This window comes from Herpailurus yagouaroundi, unplaced genomic scaffold, assembly GCF_014898765.1.
Source record: "Herpailurus yagouaroundi ecotype Mexico unplaced genomic scaffold, PumYag 159, whole genome shotgun sequence".
Classification (NCBI taxonomy): Eukaryota; Metazoa; Chordata; class Mammalia; order Carnivora; family Felidae; genus Herpailurus; species Herpailurus yagouaroundi.
Window position 1 is genome coordinate 27,741,849 of NW_024412400.1, and position 27,215 is coordinate 27,769,063.

The 27,215-nt window shown below is 40.2% G+C and overlaps 1 protein-coding gene and 1 long non-coding RNA gene across 3 annotated transcripts in view; one reads left to right on the forward strand and one right to left on the reverse strand.

The window, feature by feature from the left end:
- LOC121033672 (uncharacterized) overlaps positions 1-27,215 on the forward strand; it is a 77,410-nt gene that overhangs the window by 48,377 nt on the left and 1,818 nt on the right. The gene's annotated exons all lie outside the window — the stretch shown is intronic.
- MRPL3 (mitochondrial ribosomal protein L3) overlaps positions 11,139-27,215 on the reverse strand; it is a 52,595-nt gene continuing 36,518 nt past the window's right edge. Inside the window, exons 8-10 of one of the 2 annotated variants that reach the window (XM_040480189.1) lie at positions 26,258-26,335; positions 21,757-21,834; positions 11,139-11,605 (exon numbers count right to left, since the gene is read on the reverse strand). In XM_040480189.1, the coding sequence (XP_040336123.1) occupies positions 11,453-11,605; positions 21,757-21,834; positions 26,258-26,335 (309 nt within the window). In that variant the 3' untranslated portion in view covers positions 11,139-11,452. Of the gene's footprint in view, positions 11,628-21,756; positions 21,835-26,257; positions 26,336-27,215 lie in introns of both variants that reach the window. The other variant, XM_040480190.1, reaches the window with a different exon arrangement.

Consider the following 27,215-nt stretch of genomic DNA (forward strand, 5'->3'; position numbering starts at 1 on the left):
CTAGCATCGGAACTCTGTTCTCCCAGATCAGCAATTGTGCACTGGTCCTCTGTCTTCAGCTCTCCTCTATTCCCTCCTTTTTCACTGTCCATGACCGGGCCCCAGGCAGTACCTCTCTCTTGAGTTTTGTCTCAGATGCAGCTGTTTTCCCTGGCCCCTTACTTCTGAAGGACTGTGGCTTTAACCCCTTCTGCCCCTCTGCGGGAGGGTCTCACCGAGCAGTGGCCAAATGAGCAAGGGCCGAATGTTGGCTACACCCAGGAACGCTTGCTGGACCCTGCTGCTGCCGGTGCCCCGAGACGACGGCCAAGTGCCAGGCCGCCCCAGAAGAGTTCATGAGATAGTGTAGCAGCAGCTTTTCAGGGATTATGGAAAACCACAACACACATCTGACACCAGACTTCACCCTTAACAACTTTGTTCAAGCAGCAGTGAATGTGGCCATTCTCTGGGGTCTGCTGGGACCAGGATGCCTCATAGTCTCTACCAAATGTCCTTCCAGCAGTGGAACCGCTTTTCCCCGTGTAGCCCGAGAACCTCCCGGACCCCACTCTGCTCCTGGGTATTTGCCCTTCCCACCAGAGCATCGCCAGTTATCGAGCTGCGGAGTTGTAGCCTTTGCACTCCTCTTGTTTACAGTCTTAACGGAATTTAAACCCTCTGCTTTCTCCTTTCTCCCTTTTTAGTTTAGTCTCTGCGGCTGCTTCCAATTTTCCACTTTCTGTCCAGCTGTTTTTTGTGTGTGCAGGGGGTGCTTTTCCTGTATTCCACCCACCCCCCCCGCAGTCTCCATCCTCTCTCCGCCCACAAAAGCACCTCCCTGCCCTCTGCGGCTTCTTGCTACCCAAGTTCACTCCTCCACGCTGTGTACCTGCTGAATTCTGTGGTTCAGGTTGTGCAAATTGTTGTGTTAATCCTCCAATCAGTTTTCTAGGTGTGTAGGATGGTTTAGTGTTGGTCTGGCTGTATTTCATGGATGTGAGGGAAACAAAAAACTTTGATGCTGTTCCGCCATCTTGGCTCCTCTTCTTTCATGAAATCCTCTTCTTTCCTTCTTTTGAAAAGGTGTTACGACTTCCCCTAAGAGACACAGATGGAGTAGGACTGCGTATACCTAAAAGTATACAACTAAATATTAATTGCCATGCAACTTGGATAGGAAAGATGGGGTGAAGAGAGATAATCGTCCTAGAAACTAGGCTAAGAATAGTCAGTTCACCTTACTCTTCTTTGCGTGAGGTCAAGGTAGAGGCACATTAAAGATACAACCTTCCTTTCCCTGATTCAAGGAATCGTCCTCTTTTTGACTGGAGAAAACAGATCTTTCTAACATTAATCCCTGAGAAAATGTATCATGCAGCCCCCTGTGTACGCAATGTGGACAATGTCCTAGCAGTAGGGCTCATGACGACACTTGCCCTCTTTGGCCTCACAGACGTGGTTTACTGGAGAGACGTCAGTGATGGTTGTCCAGTGTTAGTACCATTCCAATACTGCCAGTTCGAACACCATCTTCCACCAGCAGACCCAGTGAAGCCAGCCTCCTTCCTCCCTTGCTGTGCAGTGGAACATTCTTCCTGGGGCTCTGATGGAGATACTTGGACCCATCCAGTATCAGAGGTGGAAGTGATATATGCTTTTGCTTTCCTTTCTGCTTTCCATGCAATGGCCTACTAACATCATCTGGGCATGACGTCTTCCTAGAGATTCTGGAAATCCCAAGTTGGTATTGAGAGACCTTGCATGTCTCACTAAGGAGATAAATCTTTAGGGGTGGAGGGAGAAAAGTGAAATAAAGGATACTTGGGAACTGAACCATCTGGAACTTGGGAAAGGAAAGGATAAAAGCAACCCCCCAGCTGGAACCAGGGGAGAAATACTAGGGCAACTGCTTGAGGAAGATGCCTAAACACACCTCACGTCAGGAAGTGACAGACCAGCTATTTTTGTTGTAAGTAAACAGAGGATATTTTGAACACATTTAACCTGGAACAATCTTTCTCAGAGGCAATTTAGTATTATACATCAACTGAACCAGTGATTTTGCTTCTAGTAATTTACTTAAGAAAATAATTATTGATGGCTACAAAGATTTAGCTATACAGATGTCCATCACAGCCTGGTTTCCAATTGCAAGGGGGGAAAAAAAAAGAAGTTCAAAACCACAAAAACCCCAAATTTTAATCACACAAAAAGATATATTATAAACTGAAAAAAAAAAGACTATCAAAGAGCAGGCACAGTCATCCTATTTATTATACAAACATGCACATATATAGGCATGGAAGTTCTAGAAGAGGTCAACAGTCTTAGTAACTGCAAGATAGGATCATGAAGTGTTTTTCTCATTTTCCAAATCTGTGCAGTAAACAAATATTGCTTTTATGATGTGAAATAGTTTATTTTTAAGTTTAAAAAATCTTATTCCTTTTTTAGTCTTCATAAAGATCAAACTGGGTGATTGATCCATAGTGACCTTCCCCCAATCTTTATTTACTCCTTTGGTGGATTCTCTGAATGTCTCTTTATCATTTCAGTGAGAACAGGAAACTAACTCTGGTTCAACACAGACTCAACAAACCAAGAGCCCAGGAAGTGACAAGGAGGACCCCTACCTTGGCCAGACAAATAATTCCACACAGAGACCAGCAAAGAGCAAACAGTGGGATTTCCATGGCAGGGGAGCATCACCATCCTAAAAGTTCAGATACTTTCCCACCTGATGGTGAAAGAAAAGGATCACTAGAACATTTTTTTCTTTTCTTTTTTTTAAAGTAGGCTCCATGCCCAGTGTGAGGCTTAAACTCCCGACCCTCAGAACAAGAGTCAGATACTTGATTGACTGAGCCAGCCAGGCACCCCATGGGAACATTTTAAAACCTGCCAGATCCTTGACCTTCTGTGTTTGATTAATTAGGTCAACCCAACTTATGAAATAAATAGGATAAATCCTATCAATATCCACAGATATTTTTCCTAGGCCTGTCCACCCATTAAGATGGGTCCTATGCACCTTACTACCCATGAGATGGAGAGAAAATTGGGATATTGTATATAAAAGCTGTGAGAGTTCTCTGTTCAATTAAATTTTGAATCAATGCCTTTTTTTTTTTTAAGTTGATTCAGCAGTTTTAGTTGGTCTGACCTCTTTGATATTCTGAAAACTCAGGATTTTTTTTTTTTTTTTTTTTTTTTTTTAGGTCTCGTACTGTTTTACTGCCTGGAGCTACTTGCAGGTCCAATCAATATCTATTAGTCAAGCTTAAGACCTTTGCTCAGTTCCAAACAATCATTTTGGAGCTAGCTGAGAGGGTAATATGATTGTCTTGACCTGTACCTGGAGTGAAAGGGCAGAAGGTCTCATCCTCCCCAAACCCTCAATCTTTTTTCCCTTTGAGGATGGTGAAGAAAGCCTGGCCAGTGGAGCAGTTTCACTCCGTTCTAAATAGGAGGGGCCTCTACCAAAGTTCCACGGTCTGGTAGCAAGAGACCCCCACACTCATGCCCAGCTCATCCTCTCACACTGACTTCCATGGTAGAAACTACCCCTTAGAGAAGTTGTCTAAATTCTATCTACAGGTACAGCAAACAGGCACAGGGCTCCTCTCTCCCCACAGTGGAAAAGAGGGCTAACTCAGTGATTTCCATCAGATGTTTAGGAAACTCAGGTGCCTGGAAGCTGGGGCTCTGTCCAGAATGCATGACTTGGAGTCCAGAGGTGACCTTCAGTTCTTGTCCCAGCTCAGCCATTCACTAGGTATTTGACTTGGAAATGCTACATAATCTTTGAATCTCAATTTCCTCATGTATATAGTAGAGGTGATAACAGTTACCTGGCAGGGTGGTTGAGGATTAAACAAGAGACCATGTAAAACATCTGACGCTCAGTGAGCGTTCAATAAATGTCTTATAGTTCTGACTGCTAACCTTCAAGGCATAAAGGGAAGGGGTCCAGATGTGGCCCAAGAGGGAGGATTCACTGATTAATATGTCGACCCCTAGGAATCTGCTGGTGTAACTTCACCCTACATCCAACACCCTCCATCTCCACATCAGCTTCTCTGGAGTTGTTCTAAAGCTCTCAGCCATGAAAACGGAAGAGAGTCTTGATCTATCCCAATTTGCAGAAAAAGAAAGTATGTTTATGCATAAAATTCTCTCCATTTTCAATACTTCCTCTCAGTAACTTTTTCAGAGCTTTTGATACTTGCCACAGGTGCAGGACAAGTGAAATAAACAAAGTAGAAAATATTGGCAACAACAATAATAAACTGAAAAATTCAGACAAGCTAAGATTGACAGCTTGTTTCACTTGTGATTTTTTTTTTTTTAATCAGAGGTGAGGTACTAAAGTCACACATTTCTGAAACAATTCAATACATATGTGTATGAGGCTAACTCACGGTTCACAACAGAGGAAACCAACTATATCAATATATTAGATTCTCTTTAAAGAAAGTCATGAATCTCAGTTTGTGGTGTGGAAGGGTACAGGGAAATCGGGAACCTGATCTTAGCACAAGCTCTGTCAAGGCACTTGTTTAGTGAGGCCCTAACCAAGTCCTAGACTTCTCAGTCTGCTTATTTTCTCAGTCATACAAGATGGATGATATCTAACATGTATATATATTCTTGCAAGATGTTAAAGCATTTTCCCAGGGCGGTACTCTCATAAGAACATAAAAACACCTTGAAATATAAAGCACCACACACATATAAAACATCCCTATTATTACATTTTCATAAATATTTCTCTGATGTGAATGGCTCCCAAATAACTGGCCTGGGTACCACAAATGACTTGCCCCCCTATACATCATGTTATTTTAGGCCAATGGTTCTGAACTTTGTACACTGGTACTGGAGAGCTTTAAAAAATACTGGTGCCTGGGGCTGAGCCCCACAGAGTCTAAGAACATTGGACTGGGGTTCTCAAAGCCCCCTGTGTGGTTCTAACATGCAGTCAGGGATAAGGAGCATTGTGTTAGGTGAAGGTAAGACCGGCCTTTGTAAACCACTGTGAGAATTACCTGTGCCTGAGGAGCTCTCTTCCAGGGGTCCAGTTGTTTGGGTGGGCAGCTCAAGGGCTCCTGGGCCACAGCACTTTTAGCCTCTCTTTTTATGGGAGGTGGAGTTGAACAAAGGGCTTTGGATCATTAAATCACAACCTTTTCCCCCATGGTAGAGCTGTGCTTATTTATCAGTTACTGGCTAGAGGAGTGAACCATGCAAGCAGGGAAGAGATACTCCCTGTTGTAATTGAACAGGTAGAAAAAGGTTCGAGTTGTTATGGAACATCTTTTCCTGTTTCCTTCCTTTTTATCACTTTTCTTTCTCCTTTGCTTACTTCCTCAGTTTTGATTCATGTTTTCCTCAACATGCATTTTCCTCTGTGGATCCTGTCGCCTTGGTTCTCATTCATAGATATTTTGGCGGCAGGCTGGCTGTTACTAGCAGCTTGTGAAACGCTCTGCTGGCGGAGGGGAAGGGCGCCCTTCTTCCAGGCCCGGCACTCCTCCACGAGGCACTCCACACTTGAGTGTTTCTGCACTTCGCAGAACAAGATGGACTGCCAGCCAAGGCTCTGATGCATCTTTGCTTTATCACGCCATTTTAGATGAGGAAATGGATGTTGGCTGCCCAAGAGAGGCATTTATTATTGTTCCTTCTGACACAGTCCCTTTTACACAGTCATCCTTGCATCTTTGTCAGGACCTCTGTGATGGAGTATTTGGTTAGTTCCTTCTCAAGGCAGATTTGAGGCACTGCCACAACTTGGCATCTTATCCTTTTTCTTTAAAAACAATGAACTTTCTAGGGGCGTCTGGGTGGCTCAGTCGGTTGAGTGTCCAACTTTGGGTCAGGTCATGATGTCATGGTTCTCGAATTTGAGCCCTGCCTCGGGCTCTGTGCTGACAGCTCAGAGCCTGGAGCCTGCTTCGGAGTCTGTGTCTCCCTCTCTCTCTGCCTCTCCCCACTCACACTCCCTCTCTCTCTCAAAAATGAACATTAAAAAAAAAAAAATTTTTTTTAAAAAGATGCTTTATGATTAAAAAAATTTTTTTTAAAACCAAAACAATGAACTTTCTAGATGCCCTAACACATACTCTGGTGCTTATATGAAGTCCACTTTTGGAGGATCAAGGGCACAACTGTCACTTTCACTCTTCCAGTCAAATGGCAGGAGAGAACAACTCTGTGCCTCCCATGCCAAGAAGATGTTTTAGCCAGCTGAGGTAAAATCATTTATTTGCTTTTATGGTGTTATGGGTTGCATTCGTCGAAATTAATTTGGCTTGTCTAACCTGAACAGGTCACCTCATTAGTCTAAAAAAGAGTGAAAAGCAATGCGTGAGGTGGGCTTTTGTAAGTTCTGTGGAAACAACATTTAAAAGCAGAAAACAAAATGATGAAATGGAGGCTGGCAACCTGCACTCAGGACTCTGGCTATTTTCTGGAGGAGATGGTGACACTTTAATTGGGTCCTCTTATTTCAGGGAGTCCTAGGCAGTTGCTAGAGGCAGAATCTGGACGGCAGGCAGCATTTGTTTTGTGAGGCACGCTTGGAGAGACCACTGCCATTTCTGGGGCCAAGCTCCCACCTGCTCTGCCAGCAATTATTACTGGGAGCTGGCAGATGAGGTATTACAGCTCATACAGCAGTAAAGCTGGAAACTGAAGGAGAAATGTGGATTGTTACAAGAGTCAACTTGGTAGAAAATTCCCGAAGGCGGAAGAAACTTTATCCATCATTAGTCAAGTGAAGAATTGCTTCCCATCTAGAAAACAGGTAGCCCCAAAGTGACACATCTGATTATAAAGCTCCTGGAGACGTTTGCCCAAGGGGGCCTCACAGCACAGTGACCTACCTCTGTCTGTCTGTATTTAAATGCCCTCTTTTGGCTCAGCAAGACTGAAATCAGCAACATGCCCTTCCTCGTCACTAAAGGGCTCCACTGCAAAACTATTTATAAAAACGAGATAAGCAGTGGAAGTCCATTCTCCCTGCCATCCTTCCTGGAAGAGGAGGGGAGAGCTTCGAAGTACCGACCTCAGGAGACACAGGCAGTAGTGGGCATTTTTAGAGTAATAACAAGAGAAAGAAACCAGCCACGGAAAAGCAAACAACAGAGTGCTGCTGGAAGACCTCACACGGGAGGCTAGACCATGTTGCAAGGCGGGACGGCACCAGCAGCTGTGGTGGTGTATTTCCACTCTGACAAGGAGGAGGAGTGATACAGACACTTAAAGAAAGGCATTCACGTGAACATCCGGCCCAGAGGCCCGAACACAAGGCCAGATTGCGTCTGCAATCCAAACGCTGCTCTTTCTCCGCAGTGGGTCTTACCGTGGTGCGGCTGACACCGTTCTCTGTGGGCAGTGACTTAGGACCAAGGTCCGGTCTCGCTGCAAAAAGGAGAGGCTCTCATTTTGACATATGTATTTTTTTCTCAAATAGACATTCTTTGGATTACTCAAACAGATGTTGCTGAGCATAAAACAGTGCTCTTACACAGGCTGGTGGAACTTCTCCTGTAGTATCAGGAACCCTGAATGGCTGCTTTAACTAGTGTGTGTCATAATGCTTCACACTAAAAACATGCGCCCCGGCGCCCCCCGCCAACCCAAACCCCATAGTTGTGTATGTATTTCATCCTATATTCTCAGATGCACTCAGATTCCATTCACAAATTCACCTTTGGAAATAAGCTGTAAAAGTCATCCTTCTATTCCGTCCCTTGTGAAAAGCTGAAAAGCAGGTCTGTATCTCGGCCTTAAAGGTTACTGAAAGCACAATTTATTGACTTTGAAAAACTTAATCTCCTTGCAAATTATATCCTTACATCTGCTGTGGGTAAGAAGCGCTTTCATTGACATTTTAGTGCTTGTGACAGCTTGTCACCGTCCACTTTTCACCCCATGCCAGGGCCCACTGTGGAGACGAGATTAATCAGCATTAATGTTTCAGCTTCAGCTACTCCAGTAAGGTGAGGGTCCTGGAGGGAAGGACAACCAGTGCCCAGTGTAACTCTTAAAGTGGATATGCTTGACCGGCTGGACTTCCCCAGGCCTCCCAATTTTATAAGATTCACCGCTTACTGATCTTATAACTAATAGCTAGTACCAACAAAGGCTGGAACCAATGTCTAATTTGAATGAAAGTTAGTTATAAAAAGTTCCCAAAACAAATCTAAAATAGGAAATCAAGTTCAAGCCCAAATTAGGAGCGAGTGCGCTCCGCTGCTGAGAACCGAACTGCCTCCGCACCTGAGCAGTGGCCGTTACTGTGGAGGCGGTGGCCCCTTATTGCCTGGACTCCACACAGTGAGGTGAGCAGTGTCCAGACCATGTGCTTATCCATAATAGGCTAAGTTCCATTTTCCTCGAGCTGAACATTTGATGATAGGCACTGTAGCCATAAAGTGACCCACGGTTCTTAGCAAATTCCCTGTCTTCCTTAGTGTTGGACCAGGCAGACCCTGGCTTATGTATTCCATAGCTGTAGAGAAGGCTTCCTCCTTACCACCTGGGTCAGTAGAACACATCTTGGGTTACTTCTGGGCTACTGAAAAAGTTCGCAGGAATGGGCCCCAGATCCTCTTTGATTGCTGCAAGGCCCTGGCAGTGGGGAGTAGGAGGTGTACGAAGGTGGGGGGTGTAAGTGGATGCTTTGCTCCTGGACTCTAGAAGGTAGGGTTCACACTCATGACCCTAAAAGGTGATCAGAAATTTTCTCCTTTAAACTCAAATGCAGACCCAAAGACTAAAGACTCTACAGACAAATGGTGGTGGGTCTAGGGCCGGCTTTCTAGTGCAAAGGGCTCCCTGCCTTCTTCAAAACACTGTATGTCCTGGGCAAATGACTGCTGAATGGATCCTTGCTCTCCTGTCCACCTGGTTATCTTCCGACGCTAGGATTCCTTTCTCTTCACCTCTGCAGATGCTTTATATGGAAACAAGGTTTTTATGTTTTCCCAGCAACAATTGTTCATTTGTCTTGCAAGGTAACAGCTGCTTCCCATTGGTTTATCAGCAAATTTCATGCATCTCTAAGTTCATTAAAATCTTTTGATCAAATGCAACTAAAGTAGTTAAGACATACAGTATGCCGAATTTCAAAGTAAAGCGTAAGTAAGCATAGTATGGGGACATACCTAATAGTTATGATTTCATGTGCTCGCTATTTTTGAATGTACACATTCACATCCATTTTAGAGTCTGTTTGAACAGTTCTATGGTAAAACCTGTTGAGATTTTAAAAATAGGATTGAATTCTTTACAATATTAAGTCTCCCCATTCATAACCATGATAATCCCCTCCATTATTTGTCTTCTTTTATGTCCTTCAATAAAGTTTTAACTTCTCCAATAAGACCCCAGCACATTTGTAAGGCTTTTTCCTAGGTAAGCTTTAAAAAAAATTGCTATTGGAATAGTAGCCATTTCCCCCCACCCCATAAAATTTCTCAATATTGCTATGTTTATATATTAATCTCTACAGTCACCTTGCTGAACTGCCTTCATTTTTTTTTTTTAATGTTTTTATTTATTTTTGAGACTGAGCAGGGGAGGGGCAGAGAGTGAGGGAGACACAGAATCCGAAGCAGTCTTCAGGCTCTGAGCTATCAGCACAGAGCCTGACGTGGGGCTCGAACTCACGGACTGTGAGATCATGACCCGAACTGAAGTCGGACCGACTAAGCCACCCAGGCGCCCTCCTTCGTTGTTTCTAATGACTTGTCAGTTGATTGTCTTACAGGTAGATATTTCTTACAATCTTCTCACTTCCTAATATTTATATCATTACTTTTTCTTGTTTTAGTAACTGTACTGGCAAAGTAACTGTACTGACAAAGTGTTCCAAGAACACTGTTGAACAGCAGTAGTAAAGATTATCTATCCTTGTTTGATCTGACAAGAATGTGTCTAATATTTTACCCTTGAATATGTTTGAGATAATCTTTTAACAAGTCCAGGAATTTCCAGTTTGGTAAGTTATTTTTTGAATAAAAAATGGTATGGTAACCAAGACTTACTCCAGTTTAAAACAATTCCTCTTGAGGAACTCATGATTAAAGAGTAATATGTAACAAGATCAATGCTGTTTTACTTTGGTATCCAGGCAGCTCAGAGTCAAACTGAGTCCAATGATTTTGCATGTCATAGTCTGCTCATCTGTATCATACGGTTACCATTCTTTCCCAACTCCCCACTGAATACTGATTTATGTTATCCTAGGTGTTTTTCCCTCACTTACTTTTATTTTCTATTTATTTTTATTCATTTTGAGACAGCATGCACGCACACACATGAGCTGGAGGTGGGGGGAGGGAGAGGGAGAGGGAGGGAGAGAGAGAGAGAAAGAGAAAGCCCAAGTGGCTTGATGCAGGGCTTGAACCATGAACCAGATCATGACCTGAGCTGAAACCAAGAGTTGGATGCTTAACCAACTCAGCCACCCAGGTGCCCCAACTATTTTATTGTATGGATTTTCTGTCAATTGCAACAAATCTTACTGGAATTAGGTGAAGAATAATGGAAATTTAAAAAAAGATGTGACTATATTTGGACTTGAAATAAAAAATGAGAGAAATGAAATATCAGCAAAAAAAAATACTGTTGGACCTTTCAAATACAAATCCATTATTTATTAGGAAATTATATGGTGATCTAGCAGTATGATTAATGTCTCTTGGGTTGCTGTATGAATCAAGTCTCAGAAAACATCCTGAGTTAAAAGTTAGATCCTGTGGGTCCTCAGGAATCTGGGTTCAGAGGAAATCCAGTATTTCAATAAGGACTGCTTATACTTGCATTGTTAAGCTTGATTATTTGACATAATGTAGCCATTAGCAAACACGTTTTAATTTCATACAATGAAAAAACCCAGGGGACATTAATATTTTTAAAAATAGGTGATTCATAAGTTTGTTGAATGTACAACCCCAGGCCACTTCAAATCCTTCTGGGAAAGCAAGGAAAAATGACTAAAATATAATTTAAATGAAAATCTTACTTCCTTTCTCTGTTTAGAAAGTGTAAGTTTCAAGTTTACCCTGAAAGTGTAAGTTTGCCACTGTTCCACATCTACCCCTTCAGAAAGACAGAAATATCTTTAACAAAAGAGGCTGAATTCATAAGCATCTTAAGATAACTTTAGAATACGTAGTAAAAAGGATGAAGCTCACAAATTACAAAAGACTTTGCTCGTATGCAAATGGCCGGTCCATCGACATCTGGCATATCCAGTCTATTTAACTGATTTATTTAATGTGGTAATTTTTTTAAAACAAAATTTAGTTTGGGGGATGGAATGATGTATTTATGCCCTTGACAAAGATGACCAAGTGTGGTACTGTGGTTACGAAAGGAAAATATATTTCCTGGTTATATATTGCTCTGGCTCATCAAAGCTCATAAAATACAGGAGGTTCTGCCATGTCCACGGAGGTTAGGAGAATATAATAGAAGGTGCACTAGGCTGACACACATTTTCATCATACAAATCTTCTGGTAGTTCTTCTTCATCTCCATCAGGAAAATATGTAGGGAATGGTAGATTTTTACAGAAGTCCTTATATGCAGGCAGTGTAGAATCTCTGATCTGGAAGCAGGGGGACAAAGACCTTATTAATAAGTAGTACCAGTTAAGTTACTTAAAGATAGTATGTGTTAATTATTAATAAATATTTATTCCTACATTTTCTAATGTGAATAACACAACTGTTACATAAAGTGAAAGGAACTCAATGTATTCTTTTTATTCCAATAAACTTAATCCAATGACAGAAATACAACCTTCCTCAACTCAGTCATCTGCCTTCTAAATTACCCTAATAATTACATATCTTACTCATAACTTACAAATCTCTAGAACTGCCCAGGAGGATAAATTATATTTTAAAATTACTACTTAGGTATCAACTAGATCCAAACTATGTGCCTAAAAGTTATTACCATCTACTTCTTAATTATTGATCTTATTTTATTATTATATATTTTTATTATTTTATTTTCTACCATAGATTCTTTTGAGTTGAGGTTTTAAAAAAGAATTTACCTAGTATTTTTGTTAGTCTTGTATCAAAGGGCACATAACCAAAATGCCAAGTTTTATTAAGGAAATAAGCTTACATTTAACAAGTACCATTATCACTGAGAAGGACAAAATAATATTTAGCAAAAAATCATTCCATAAGTCTTTACACTAGTTTTATTAGCTCTTTCTAATCTAAAAATATTCTAATTATATCTGTAAATTCATAAACCAAGAAACAGTTCAGATGTTGGTATGATCTAAAATGTTGGGTTTTATTTTTGGAAAACATTACTGGTTCTTTAAAGCTTCTGAGTCATTCTACAGCTTTCATTCAGTGAGAAATTAAAAAAAAATTACATGTAATTATACACACAGAGTAAAACGCGGCATAATCATTTTGGCAATAAGAAACGAATAATTTGGTTGAAATAAGTACACAGCTGCTAGGAACAGCTATGTACAGAAACACATCTATTTTAATCTCTCTCATTAAAATTGTTCCAAGGAATTTTCAGTTAGTTGCTCAGAAGAAAATAAACTCATTTAATTTTTTCTTTCCAAGTCACCAATCTTGGGTTGAACTTGAACTTGGGTGGGGGCGGGGGGGAGTCATATTCTTACTGATTTAAACGGTTTCAGAATTTAGAATGGAGAATAAAACCCAAGCAAATAAACAACCAAACCAACAACAGCAAAACTTTCTGTGCTAATTTGATAACTGTGAAAATTTAGTCATAAATGATCTAAACAGCAAATTCTTAGTTGCTTTTACATTGTGATAGATCTATCATACTTGAACATTTCAGAGAAAAGCACTAATATATTCTAACTATAAATGTTACAGTACTATAATTCATTGACTGGAAACATGAGTGACATTTAAATCTCTTTTGTCTTGGTGGTTCTAAAGCTGAGGGGCAGAGTTTGCATCCCATCTTTAACAAACCTGTAACTCAACAGTATGTATTTTTGTGCACTTAATCTAACCTCTGGCTTCATTATTTCCCCACCTTCACCAAAACTCTCTCAACTCTCTGGCTCATTCTTTTTGTATTTCTGTATACTGGCAAGGCAGTTCAAATCCTCTGAGGAAAGATGAGGGGTAGGACACACACACAAACGGGAAATCTAGAAAACACTTAAATGATAAATTAGGCTACAGGAATGAGCACACACAAATATTAGTTAACAATATACACCACATAATGCTGTAAACATATTCTTTAGGCTTTTTTTAATACGTTTAGTGAATCTAGACAACAAAAAATGCTTACCTTAATTAAATGGGTTGGTCATCCCTAAGACCATCTTTGCTAACTTTAGCATTAAAAAAAAAGTTACTGGCAGCCCTGTACTCTGGGGGTGGGGTGCAAAAGTTCCTGTCGGATGAGAGAATGCTGAAGAGGCTGCCTGTCCACTAGGAAGCGCCTCAATCTCCATGGGCAAAGGGGCTCTTTTCACTTGCTATGGAATCACTGGGAAGGATAGAAAAAGTGGGATGACAGAAAGTTTTCAAAAAGTGGACCACACTTGTGTACCGCCACTTCTCTTAAAACACAAGCCCACAAAACACCCCCAAACCCACATCTTAATGTTTGGGACGGACACTTCTGTAAGGTTACAAAAGACTTGTTTAGACACTGTAGTTCGAAGATTGTTTTCTCAAGATGCGTTCTTTTTTTAATCAAAATATGTTTCTTGAAAATACATTCATTGGTGTGTTAACATTTCGAAGTGGACTGGACATTCTTTGATGCTAGTTTCTTGAAATACACTTGGACTACCCTTTGGGAATTGCCTGTGGTCTACCTTCTGAATGTCTTCAGTAATGGCGAGCCATCATCCATTAACAGAGTTGAGTTTTTGGAGGCAATTTTTTGTTGAAGTAGGTGGAAGAGTAATAAATGTCGACTATAAACTGTTTATAACAACCAGTCACAATATCACTGCACATATTATGGTTTTTCAAGACAGCTGACCTATTCATCTATACTGGTGTCAAAGAAAATGCTGAGGTGCTCCACTTTCAGCTGGAAAGCAAGCCTAGAACCATGTGTGCAGCAAAATGGGGAGAAAAGGAAGATCTGACAACATATAAAAATTCATCTGTTGTACAGTATAATTTTATTATGGAAAATAATTTAATTTCCCTCTTCTCTCTTTTATTAGGTTGTGATATTTGTAACATATAATAAACCTGTAATGTGGAGGGGGTACATTTAATTATGAAGACAAAATGTTATAGGAAGTACAATGCCAACTTGTCAGTCTCAACAACCTGTCATTGTGTAAACAACCAGGTCATCTGGAGACTGGAAATCTACTTAAACCTGAAAACATGCAAAGTAAAAAAAAAAATACTTGCAACAATTCATAAGATGTATTTTTTCTTTAAGAAAAATCAGAACAATTCAGTCAAAAAGTGAACTACAGAAAGGGAATTTTAATTACTGTAGGATTAAAACAAGTGTTATACTTTATGCTAGTAATGGAACCTACTTTAAGAAATGAAAAGAATACATAGAGAAAGACCCAATGTGAAAAATCAGAGGTTGAAGTTTCAATCTATTTTCGTTGTTATTGTTGGAAAATTTCTGGGAATAAGCTGGTATTATTTCTACTACAAAATTTATTTTCAGAATGGATGATTCAAATCCCAAAGTGATTTCTTATATGTTGTATTATGTTGGCCTAAATCCCAGGCAGAATATTTACTTTCTATTTTATTTGATAGAAACAAGTCTGTGAGAGTACAAGGGTTTTTTCCCCCAATTTATGCTATTTTTCTTTTACTTTGTTTTTGAACATAAATATGAATGTGCATATTTTTAAAATACTAAAAGTATAATCATAACAATGCTAGTAACAATGAATCCCTCCTTAAAATGTTTACCTTTTACCACCTTTTTTTTTTTAATGTTTATTTTTGAGAGAGACGGACTGTGAGCAGAGGAGGGGCAGAGAGAGAGGGAGACACAGAATCCGAAGCAGGCTCCAGGCTCTGAACTGTCAGCACAGTTGTGGGGCTTGAACCCACGAACTGTGAGATCATGACCCAAGCCAAAGTTGGATGCTTAACCAACTGAGCCACCCAGATGCCCCTACCACCTTTCTTTAAAATAAATAAATAAATAAAGTTTTATTTATTTATTTATTTTTTAGTAATCTCTATACCCAACGTGGGGCCTGAACTCACAATCCCAAGACCAAGAGTCACATACTCTTCGAATTGAGCCAGTCAAGTGCCCCTTTACCAAATGGTCTTGTTGACTCTCTCACTGAATTGCCATTTTGTGTATTTTCAGTTCCTGTGTCAAAGTATTTTAAAAAAAAAATTAGAAGTTCTTTATTGGAAGGATATTGATATTTTGGCAACAGTTATCCTAATATCCTTTTTCTAGTTCTTTCTTTTTTTAATAGGAAATTTATTGTCAAATTGGTTTCCATACAACACCCAGTGCTCATCCCAACAGGTGCCCTCCTCAATGCCCGTCACCCACCCTCTTCTCCCTCCCACCCCCCATCAACCCTCAGTTTGTTCTCAGTTTTGTAGAGTGTCTTATGGTTTGGCTCCCTCCCTTTTTTTTTTCCCTTCCCCTCCCCAATGGTCTTCTGTTAAGTTTCTCAGGATCCACCTAAGAGTGAAAACATATGGTATCTGTCTTTCTGTGTATGACTTATTTCACTTAGCATCACACTCTCCAGTTCCATCCATGTTGCTACAAAGGGCCATATTTCATTCTTTCTCATTGCCACGTAGTATTCCACTGTATATATAAACCACAATTTGTTTATCCATTCATCGGTTGATGGACATTTAGGCTCTTTCCATAATTTGGCTATTGTTGAAAGTGCTGCTATAAACATTGGGGTACAAGTGCCCCTATGCATTAGCACTCCTGTATCCCTTGGGTAAATTCCTAGCAGTGCTATTGCTGGGTCATAGGGTAGATCTATTTTTAGTTTTTTGAGGAACCTCCACACTGTTTTCCAGAGCGGCTGCACCAGTTTGCATTCCCACCAACAGTGCAAGAGGGTTCCCGTTTCTCCACATCCTCTCCAGCATCTATAGTCTCCTGATTTGTTCATTTTAGCCATTCTGACTGGCGTGAGGTAATATCTGAGTGTGGTTTTGATTCGTATTTCCCTGATGAGGAGTGACATTGAGCATCTTTTCACATGCCTGTTGGCCATCTGGATGTCTTCTTTAGAGAAGTGTCTATTCATGTTTTCTGCCCATTTCTTCACTGGATTATTTGTTTTTCGGTTGTGAAGTGGGGTGACTTCTTTATAGATTTTGGATACTAGCCCTTTGTCTGATAGGTCATTTGCAAATATCTTTTCCCATTCTGTCGGTCACCTTTTAGTTTTCTTGATTGTTTCCTTTGCAGTGCAGAAGCTTTTTATCTTCATGAGGTCCCAATAGTTCATTCTTGCTTTTAATTCCCTTGCCTTTGGAGATGTGTTGAGTAAGAAGTTGCTGCGGCTGAGGTCAAAGAGGTTTTTTCCTGCTTTGTCCTCTAGGGTTTTGATGGTTTCCTGTCTCACATTCATGTCCTTTATCCATTTTATTTTTATGACTGGTGTAAGAAAGTGGTCTAGTTTCATTCTTCTGCATGTTGCCGTCCAGTTCTCCCAGCACCATTTGTTAAAGAGACTGTCTTTTTTCCATTGGATATTCTTCCCTGTTTTGTCAAACATTACTTGCCCATACTTTTGTGGGTCCAATTCTGGAGTCTCTATTCTATTCCATTGGTCTATGTGTCTGTTTTTGTGCCAACACCATGCTGTCTTGATGATTACAGCTTTGTAGTAGAGGCTAAAGTCTGGGATTGTGATGCCTCCCACTTTGGTCTTCTTCAAAATTACTTTGGCTATTCGGGGTCTTTTGGGGTTCCATACAAATTTTAGGATTGCTTGTTCTAGCTTTGAGAAGAATGCTGGTGCAATTTTGATTGGGATTGCATTGAATGTGTAGATAGCTTTGGGTAGTATTGACATTTTAACAATATTTTTCCAATCCATGAACACAGAATGTTTTTCCATTTCTTTGTATCTTCTTCAATTTCCTTCATAAGCTTTCTATACTTTTCAGCATACATATCTTTTACATCTTTGGTTAGGTTTATTCCTAGGTATTTTATGGTTCTTGGTCCAATTGTGAATGGGATCAGTTTATGTGTCTTTCTGTTGCTTCATTATTAGTGTATAAGAATGCAACTGCCTTCTGTACATTGATTTTGTATCCTGCGATTTTGCTGAATTCATGTATCAGTTCTAGCAGACTTTTGGTGGAGTCTATTGGGTTTTCCATGTATAATATCATGTCATCTGCAAAAAGTGAGAGCTTGACTTCATCTTTGCCAATTTTAATGCCTTTGATTTCCTTTTGTTGTCTGATTGCTGATGCTATGCTTCCAACACTAAGTTAAACAACAGCGGTGAGAGTGGACATCCCTGTCATGTTCCTGATCTCAGGGGGAAAGCTCTCAGTTTTTCCCCACTGGGGATGAGATTAGCTGTGGGCTTTTCATAAATGGCTTTTAGGATGTTTAAGTATGTTCCTTCTGTCCCGACTTTCTCGAGGGTTTTTATTAAGAAAGGATGCTGAATTTTGTCAAATGCTTTTTCTGCATCGATTGACAGGATCATATGGTTCTTATCTTTTCTTTTATTGTGGTGTATCACAGTGATTGATTTGCAAATATTGAACCAGCCCTGCAGCCCAGGAATGAATCCCACTTCATCATGGTGAATAATTCCTTTTATATGCTGTTGAATTCCATTTGCTAGTATCTTGTTGAGAATTTCTGCATCCATATTCATCAGGGATATTGGCCTGTAGTTCTCTTTTTTTGCTGGGTCTCTGGTTTGGGAATCAAAGTAATGCTGCCTTCACAGAATGAACCTGGAAGTTTTCCTTCCCTTTCTATTTTTTGGAACAGCTTGAGAAGGATAGGTATTATCTGTGCTTTAAATGTCTGGTAGAATTCCCCAGGGAAGCCATCTGGTCCTGGACTCTTATATTTTGGGAGATTTTTGATAACTGATTCCATTTCTTCGCTGGTTATGGGTCTGTTCAAGTTTTCTATTTCTTCCTGTTTGAATTTTGGAAGTGTGTGGGTGCTTAGGAATTTGTCCATTTTTTCCAGGTTGTCCAGTTTTTTGGCATATACTTTTTCATAGTAATTCCCTGATAATTGCTTGTATTTCTGAGGGATTGGTTGTAATAATTCCAATTTCATTCATGATTTTATCTATTTGGGTCATCTCCCTTTTTGAGAAGCCTGGCTAGAGGTTTATCAATTTTGTTTATTTTTTCAAAAAACCAAGTCTTGGTTTCATTGATCTGCTCTACAGTTTTTTTTTTAGGTTCTATATTGTTTATTTCTGCTCTGATCTTTATTCTTTCTCTTCTTCTGCTGGGTTTGGGGTATCCTTGCTGTTCTGCTTCTATTTCCTTTAGGTGTGCTGTTATATTTTGTATTTGGGATTTTTCTTGTTTCTTGAGATAGGCCTGGATTGCAATGTATTTTCCTCTCAGGACTGCCTTTGCTGCATCCCAGAGTGTTTGGATTGTTGTATTTTCATTTTCATTTGTTTCCATATATTTTTAAAGTTCTTCTCTAATTGCCTGGTTGACCCATTCATTCTTTAGTAGGGTGTTTTTTAACCTCCATGCTTTTGGAGGTTTTCCAGACTTTTTCCTGTGGTTGATTTCAAGCTTCATAGCATTGTGGTCTGAAAGTATGCATGGTATGATCTCAATTCTTTTATACTTATTAAGGGCTGTCTTGTGACCCAGTATGTGATCTATCTTAGAGAATGTTCCATGTGCACTTGAGAAGAAAGTATATTATGTTGCTCTGGGATGCAGAGTTTTAAATATATCTGTCAAGTCCATCCACTCCAATGTATCATTCAGGGCCCTTGTTTCTTTATTGATCCTGTGTCTAGTTGATCTATCCATTGTTGTAAGTGGGGTATTAAAGTCCCCTGCAATTACCACATTCCTATCAATAAGGTTAATTATATTTGTGATAGTTTTATATATTTGGGGGCTCCCATATCTGGGGCATAGACATTTATAATAGTTAGCTCTTCCTGATGGATAGACCCTGTAATTATTATATAATGCCCTTCTTCATCTCACTACAGCCTTTAAAGTCTGGTTTGTCTGATACAAGTATGGCTACTCCAGCTTTCTTTTGACTTCCAGTAGCTTGATAGATAGTTCTCTATCCCCTTACTTTCAATCTGAAGGTGTCCTCAGGTCTAAAATGAGTCTTTTGTAGACAGCAAATAGATGGGTCTTGTGTTTTTATCCATTCTGATATCCTGTGTCTTTTGGTTGGAGCGTTTAGTCCATTTACATTCAGTGTATTGAAGGATACGGGTTTAGAGTCATTGTCACATCTGTAGGTTTCATGCTTGTAGTGATGTCTCTGGTACTTTGTGGTCCTTGCAACATTTCACTCACACAATCCCCCTTAGGATCTCTTGTAGGGCTGGTTTAGTGGTGATGAATGCCTTCAGTTTTTGTTTGGGAAAACCTTTCTCTCTCCTTTTATTCTGAATGACAGACTTTCTGGATAAAGGATTCTCGGCTGCATGTTTTTTTTCTGCTCATCACATTGAAGATTTCCTGCCATTCCTTTCTGGCCTGCCAAGTTTCAGTAGATAGGTCTGCCACTACTCTTAAGTGTCTATCATTGTAAGTTAGAGCCTGTGTATCCCTAGCTGCTTTCAGAATTTTCTCTTTATCCTTGTATTTTGCCAGTTTCACTATGATAATGTCATGCAGATGATCAATTCATGTCTGAAGGGAGTTCTCTGTGACTCTTGGATTTCAATGCCTTTTTCCTTCCCCAGATCAGAGAAGTTCTCAGCTATGATTTGTTCAAGTACACCTTCAGCCCCTTTCTCTCTTTCTTCTTCTGGAATTCCTATGATACGGATATTGTTCCATTTGATTGCATCACTTTAGGTCTCTAATTCTCCCCTCATAGTCCTGGATTTTTTAAATCTTTTTCTCAGCTTCCTCTTTTTCCATAATTTTATCTTCTAAATCACCTATTCTCTCCTTGGCCTCTTCAATCTGTGCTATGGCCACCTCCATTTTATTGTGCACCTCATTTATAGCATTTTTAGCTCCTCATGACTATCTCTTAGTCCCTTGATCTCTGTAGCATAGATTCTCTGCTGTCCTTTATGCTTTTCTCAAGCCCAGCGATTAATTTTATGACTATTACTCTAAATTCTTGTTCCATTATATTGCTTAAATTGTTTTTGATCAATTTGTTAGCTGTTGCTACTTTCTGGAGTTTCTTTTCAGGAGAATTCTTCTGTTTCATCATTTTGGGTAGTCCCTGCAGTGGCTCCAAACTGCAGGGCACTTCCCTTGTGCTGTCTGGAGTAACTTGTGTTGGTGGTCGGGGCCACAGTCAGACTGGTGTGTACCTTATCTTCTCCTCTCCCAGGGGCAGGACTCACTGTGGAGTGGCGTGGCCCCTGTCTGGGCTACTTGGAGACTGCCAGGCTTGTGGTGCTGCTTTGATGGGATCTGGCGTATTAGCCGGGGTGGATCTGCAAGGTGCACAGGGCCGCGAGGGGCAGGCTTAGCTCCATTTGCCTTCAGTGGTCCCCTGCGGGAGGGGCCCTGCAGCACCGGAAGGAGCACCAGGAGGGAGGCCGACCCGCCAGAGGGATGGATCCACAGGATCACAGCGTTGGGAGTTTGCACGGTGCAAGCAAGTTCAGTGACGGGAACTGGTTCCCTTTCGAATTTCAGCGGGGGATGGGAGAGGGCGATGGTGCTTACCAGCGCCTTTGTTCTCCCACCAAGCTGAGCTCTGTATTCTTGGGCTCAGCAACTCTCCCTCCCGATGTCCTCTTGCCCTCCCTGCTGTCTGGGAGCAAAGCTGTTGAATTTTAACATTCCAGATGACAGCCCACTGGCTGTCAGAACTCACGGAGTCTGGCCCCTCTGCTTTTGAAGCCAGACTTCAGGGGCTCTGTCTTGCTGGGCAGGCTGCCCCTGCACCACCCCGGCTCCCTCCCACCAGTCCGTGTAGCACCCACCACCTCTCCGCCCTTCCTACCCTCTCCCATGGTCCTTTTGTCTATGCTTGGCTCCAGAGTGTCCATTCTGCTAGTCTTCTGGTGGTTTTCTGGGTTATTTGGGCAGATGTGGGTGGAATCTAAGTGATCAGCAGGATGAGGTGAACCCAGCGTCCTCTTATGCCACCATATTCCCCTCTGAGCCTTTCTATTTTTTTTTTTTTTATATTATTTTTGAGAGAGAGAGAGAGGGAGACAGAAAATCTGAAGTAGGCTTCAAGCTCAGAGCTAACAGCTGTTAGCTTCAGCTCCGAGCCTGAAGCCGAGACTGAACGCAACAACTGTGAGATCATGAACACTCAACCTACTGAGCCACCCAGGCACCCCACCTTTTTGCATTTCTAAAGAGCCTCTATTTATTGGTCCTACCATTCTCACAGGTTCATGTTTTTATGAACATAGGTACAGGATATTTTGTACAACTTTTTCAGTCAGGTACTACTGAAAAGTGGCAAAAAATTTAATTTGGCAAAGATTATGGAAAAACAGCCACTTATTTTCAAGCCACATTTATGGGCCAAAGGAGAATTTATGGCACATATTCACGTATCCAAACAACGGAAAATAAAGAGTTTACATACATTTTATATACATACCTTTACTAAGCAATTTTTATGTCCAGGTACAGAGCCATTTACATAGATTATATTGTGCTTTGTGTTTATTCTCCACACCTAAAGTAAGAAATGCAATTTCAGTAGTTAAAAATTTGAGAATATACTTGTATTAAAACAAGCAATATGTTACTACAAGCTGAGTCTATAAGTAGCCTAAAAAGTAATCACATTAGCACTTCAAAAAATTTTTTTAAAATTTTTTTAATGTTTTTATTTTTGAGAGAGACAGAGTGTGAGTGGGGGAGGAGTAGACAGAGAGGGAGACAGGATCTGAAGTAGGCTCCAGGCTCTGAGCTGTCAGTGCAGAGCCTGACGTGGGGCTTGAACTCAGACTGCGAGATCAAGACCTGATCCGAAGGGACGCCCAACCGACTGAGCCAGCCAGGCACCCCCTAGCACTTCAAAATGTTGAATGAGAATAGGAAAAATTCAAATGCTATGGATGACTTGTAATATGAGTATAACAGATGTGTTATGAAAGTGGTAGCAGCAATCCCTATCAAAATAACACCAGCCTTCTTCACAGAGCTAGAACAAACAGTCCTAAAATTTGTACAGAACCAGAAAACACCTTGAATAGCCAAAGCTATCTTGAAAAAGAAAACCAAAGCAGGAGGCATCAGACTTCTAGTTGTATTACAAAGCTGTAATCATCAAGACAGTATGGTACTGGCACAAGAACACTCAGATCAATGGAACAGAATAGAGAACCCAGAAATGGACCCACAAACGTATGGCCAACTAATCTTTGACAGAGAAGGAAAGAATATCCAATGGAATAAAGACAGTCTCCAGCAAGTGGTGCTCGGAAAACTGGATAGTGACATGCAGAAAAACGAACTTGGACCACTTTCTTAAACCATACACAAAAATGAACTCAAAATGGATAAAAGACCTAAATGTAACACAGGAAGCCATCACAATCCTTGAGGAGAAAGCAGGCGAAAACCTCTTTGACCTTGGTCATGCAACGTCTTCCTCAACGTCTCCAGAGGCAAGGGAGAATGGGAGAAGACACTTATTTGCAAATGACATATCAAATACAGGATTAGTATCCAAAATCTAAAAAGAACTTATCAAATTCAATACCCAAAAAACAAAGAATCCAGTAAAGAAATGGGCAAAAGACATGAATAGACACTTCTCCAAAGAAGACATCCAGATGGCCAACTGACACATGAGAAAATGCTCAACATCACTCATCATCAGAGAAATACAAATCAAAACCACAATGAGATACCACCTCACACCTGTCAGAATGGTTAACATTAACAACTCAGGCAACAATAGATGTTGGCGAGGATGCAGGGAAAGAGGATCTCTTTTGCACTGTTGGTGGGAGTGCAAGCTGGTGCACCACTCCGGAAAACAGTATGGAGGTTTCTCAAAAAATTAAAAATAGAACTACCATATGACCCAGCAACTGCACTACTAGGTATTTATCCAAGGGATACAGGTGTGCTGTTTCGAAGGGGCACATGCATCCCAATGTTTACAGCAGTGCTATCAACAATAGCCAAAGTATGGAAAGTGCCCAAATGTCCATTGATGGATGAATGGATAAAGAAGATGTGGTGTATATATATATACAATGGAGCATTACTCAGCAATCAGAAAGTATGAAATCTTCCCATTTGCAACTACGTGGATGGAACTAGAGTGTATCATGCTAAGTGAAATTAGAGAAAGACAAATATATGACTTCACTCATATGAGGACGTGAATAGACAAAACAGATGAACATAAAGGAAGGGAAGCAAAAGTAATATAAAAACAGGGAGGGGGACAAAACAGAAGAGTCTACTAAGTATGGAGAACAAACAGAGGGTTGCTGGAGGGTTTGTGGGAGAGGGGATGGGCTAAATGGGTAAGGGGCATTAAGGAATCTACTCCTGAAATCATTGTTGCATGCTAACTTGGATGGAAATTAAAAAATAAGTAAATTATAAAAAAAAAAGTGGTAGCAAATTTTCATTTTATTTATTCATTCATTTTAAGTTTATTTATTTTGGGAGAGAGAGCATGTGCAAGAGGGGCAGAGAGAGTCAGTGTGGGCCTGAATGGTGCTCAAACTCGTGAATGTGTGAGATCATGACCTGAGCTGAAATCAAGAGTGGGATGTTTAATCAACTGAGCCACCCAGGTGCCCCAACTCTCATTTTAAATATAAATATGATTATATCTAATACAGGGGTGAGTATCCCAACTCTATAAAGAATTTATCAAATTCAACACCGAAGAAACAAATAATCCAGTGAAGAAATGGGCAAAAGACATGAAAGACATTTTCCAAAGAAGACATCCAGATGGCTAATAAACACATGAAAAGATGCTCAACATCACTCATCATCAGAGAAATACAGATCAAAACCAAAATGAGATACCACCTCACACCTATCAGAATGGCTAAAATTAACAACACAAGAAACAACAGATGTTGGCAAGGATGTGGAGAAAGGGGAAACCTCTTGCACTGTTGGTGGGTATGCAAACTGATGCAACCACTCTGGAGAACAGTACAGAGGTTCCTCAGATAGTTAAAAAGAGAACTATCCTATGATCCAACAATTGCACTGCTTGGTATTTACCCAAAGGATACAAACATACAGATTTGAAGGGGTACATGCACCCCTATGTTTATAGCAACATTATCAACAATGGCCAAAGTAAAGAGCTCAAATGTCCATTAACTGATGAATAAAGAAGATGTGGTGTGTATACAGATACAATGGAATATTACTCAGCCATCAAAAAGATTGAGTGTTGCCATTTGCAACGACGTGGATGGAGCTAGAGTATATTATACTAAGTGAAATAACTCAGAGAAAGACAAATACCATATGATTTCACTCATATATGGAATTTAAGAAACAAAACAGATGGACATATGGGAGGGGGGAAAACGAAAAAAGAGGGAGGGAAACAAACCACAAAAGACTCTTAAAGATAGAGAACAAACTGAGGGTTGATGGAGGGAAGCAGTAGGCTGATGGGTACTAAAGAGGGAACTTGTGATGAGCACTGGGTATTGGATGTAAATGATGGATCACTGAATTCTCCTGAAACCAATACTGAACTGTATGTTAACTAACTAGAATTTAAATAAAAATTGGAAAATAAAGTAGTAATTTTATTTCAATTTTATTTAATACTAGCTTCCTGCAATTAGAAACTAGGGAAGTTACAACTTCTCTGGGTCTCATTTTCAAAATAAGTGTGCTGAGGAGATGGCTCTCATGTCCATGACCTTTCATGTGAAAAAAAAAATTTACACAAATGGAGAGAATGGTCAAGAAATGGTAGTGAAAGAACAAAGCATGTGAGGTGAAAATAAAGTCTGACCCACAGTTCATAGCTAATAAAGGCTAAGTGTTAAAATACTATGGAAACTGAAATATCTCACATATACACACATGCAAATACCACCACCCCACCCTGGACATACAAAAATATCCACAAACAGATACAAACAGGTGATCTCTCACGGATGTAAAAATAATAGAAGGGAATAAAAATCTTTGGAGTGCCTGCGGGACTCAGTGGGTTAAATGTCTGACTCTTGATTTCAGCTCAGGTCATGATCACATGTTTGGTTTGTGGGACTGAGCCCTGCATTGGGCTCTGCTGCTTGGGATTCTCTCTCCCTCTCTCTGCCCCTCCCCCACTCATGGAAGCTCTCAAAATAAATTAAAAAAAAAAAGGGAACAAACCTTCAGATTTAAAGTTTAAAAAACTCTGCTGGTCAGAATTTATAAATAAGTAAAAAAATACATATCTAGAATAGAGGCTGGAAGAACATGAACCAAAATGTTAATAGTGTTTATCTTGGGGTATTGTTTTCAAGAATAGCTATTTTCTTTGTACTTTCTATACTTTGAAATGTATACACATACATATAGAAACACTGGTGATTTGTCAAATTCCTCAGATTAGCGGGGATTGAATTTAACTTCTCCCCTTTACATATATATAATTATTTTATAAAGATGGATATAGACCACAATCCTGTTTTTAGTACTATCTTTCCCTCCTGTGTTGATGGTCTCCCTCTCTCCTCCTCTACATCCACTTTTATCCATCCACACCTTTGACATATAATCCAAAATAATCTGGCACGTAATCCCACTGTTCTCTGTGCTTATGTAACGGCACAGCCACATATACATGTAGGGAGCTTTTGTTCATTAGTTGATAAAAGGGCAGTATTCTACACAATGCTCTGAATCTGACTTTTGTTCACGCGCTGTCTTCTTGTAGAAACCTACCAGATCAAATAGATGACTTTTTCTTTTTATGACGGCACATTCCACAGCTTGGGTGTTAGATGAACACATTACCAACACAGACTATGGCTATACACACACCGAGTTCAAGTATCAGAACGATTCTACACAGACACACATGCAGAACATCCTCTGGTGCCTTTGCATTCAGGCATTAATTTAACTATTCCTAAAAAAGAGTAACTTCAGAAACTTACTTTTAGTCCATATTCTGTCCTATCTTTGTTTCCCATTTGTCCAGGCATTTTAGTTCCAGGCCAGACTCTGGCAACATCCTACACAAGAAAACCAAAATTAGCACTGTTAAGTACTCTCAATTTCAAATAGAACAGATCAAACTGAAATGCAAACTGAGACAGGAGTTATTAAAATGTTGGACTTTTTCCTCATTCTGCTAGGCCCCAGTAAGGAACTAAATATGGATTTAGACATATTTACCCCAGAGGATTTCCTTTCTAAATTAAGTGAGAGCAACAAAATAAATACAGACTAAGAAACATATGTAGGAGAAAAACTCAGTAACAAGAGAGTAGCAACTGAGCTAACACCAGTTGAGAAGGAGAAAAGAAAAATTACAGGACATAAATACACGTCACACCACCATTCAAGGAAGACTTGACTGCCTGGTCTGTTTTCACTAATGTTCTGTATTAACTGACTTAATGGACTCCATCCACACCACTGCTGCTGGAATGGTTCCACTCCCCCACTCTTGCTTTTGATGTTACTCTCCTTCCCCAGAATGATTAAAGGACAGAATTAGTTATTAGAATATCGAGTTTGTCCAGTCCTGCTTGTCTCTGATTCATATAATTCAAACAGCTTCACACAGTCTCTCTGATTCTGGCTTTGGTAACGGATAATACTACATCTAAAGAAGCAAATTTGAATTACATCTCAAATGGGAAAGCTTCTCATGACACATGAACTCTTGGAATATAAACACTTCTGTATCACTAATCTGACAACCCACAAAACTCCCACGGAAGTTGCTCACCATAGCATTAGAGTTGGTTACTATGTAACCAACACAGATTAAAGACAATTCTGCATGTTACAGACTATCACTCTTATTCATTCTAGAAACACACTCAGTGATAGGCACACCTTGTTTAACATTACATTACTAAAAAAGGACTCTGGGGGGGGGGGGGG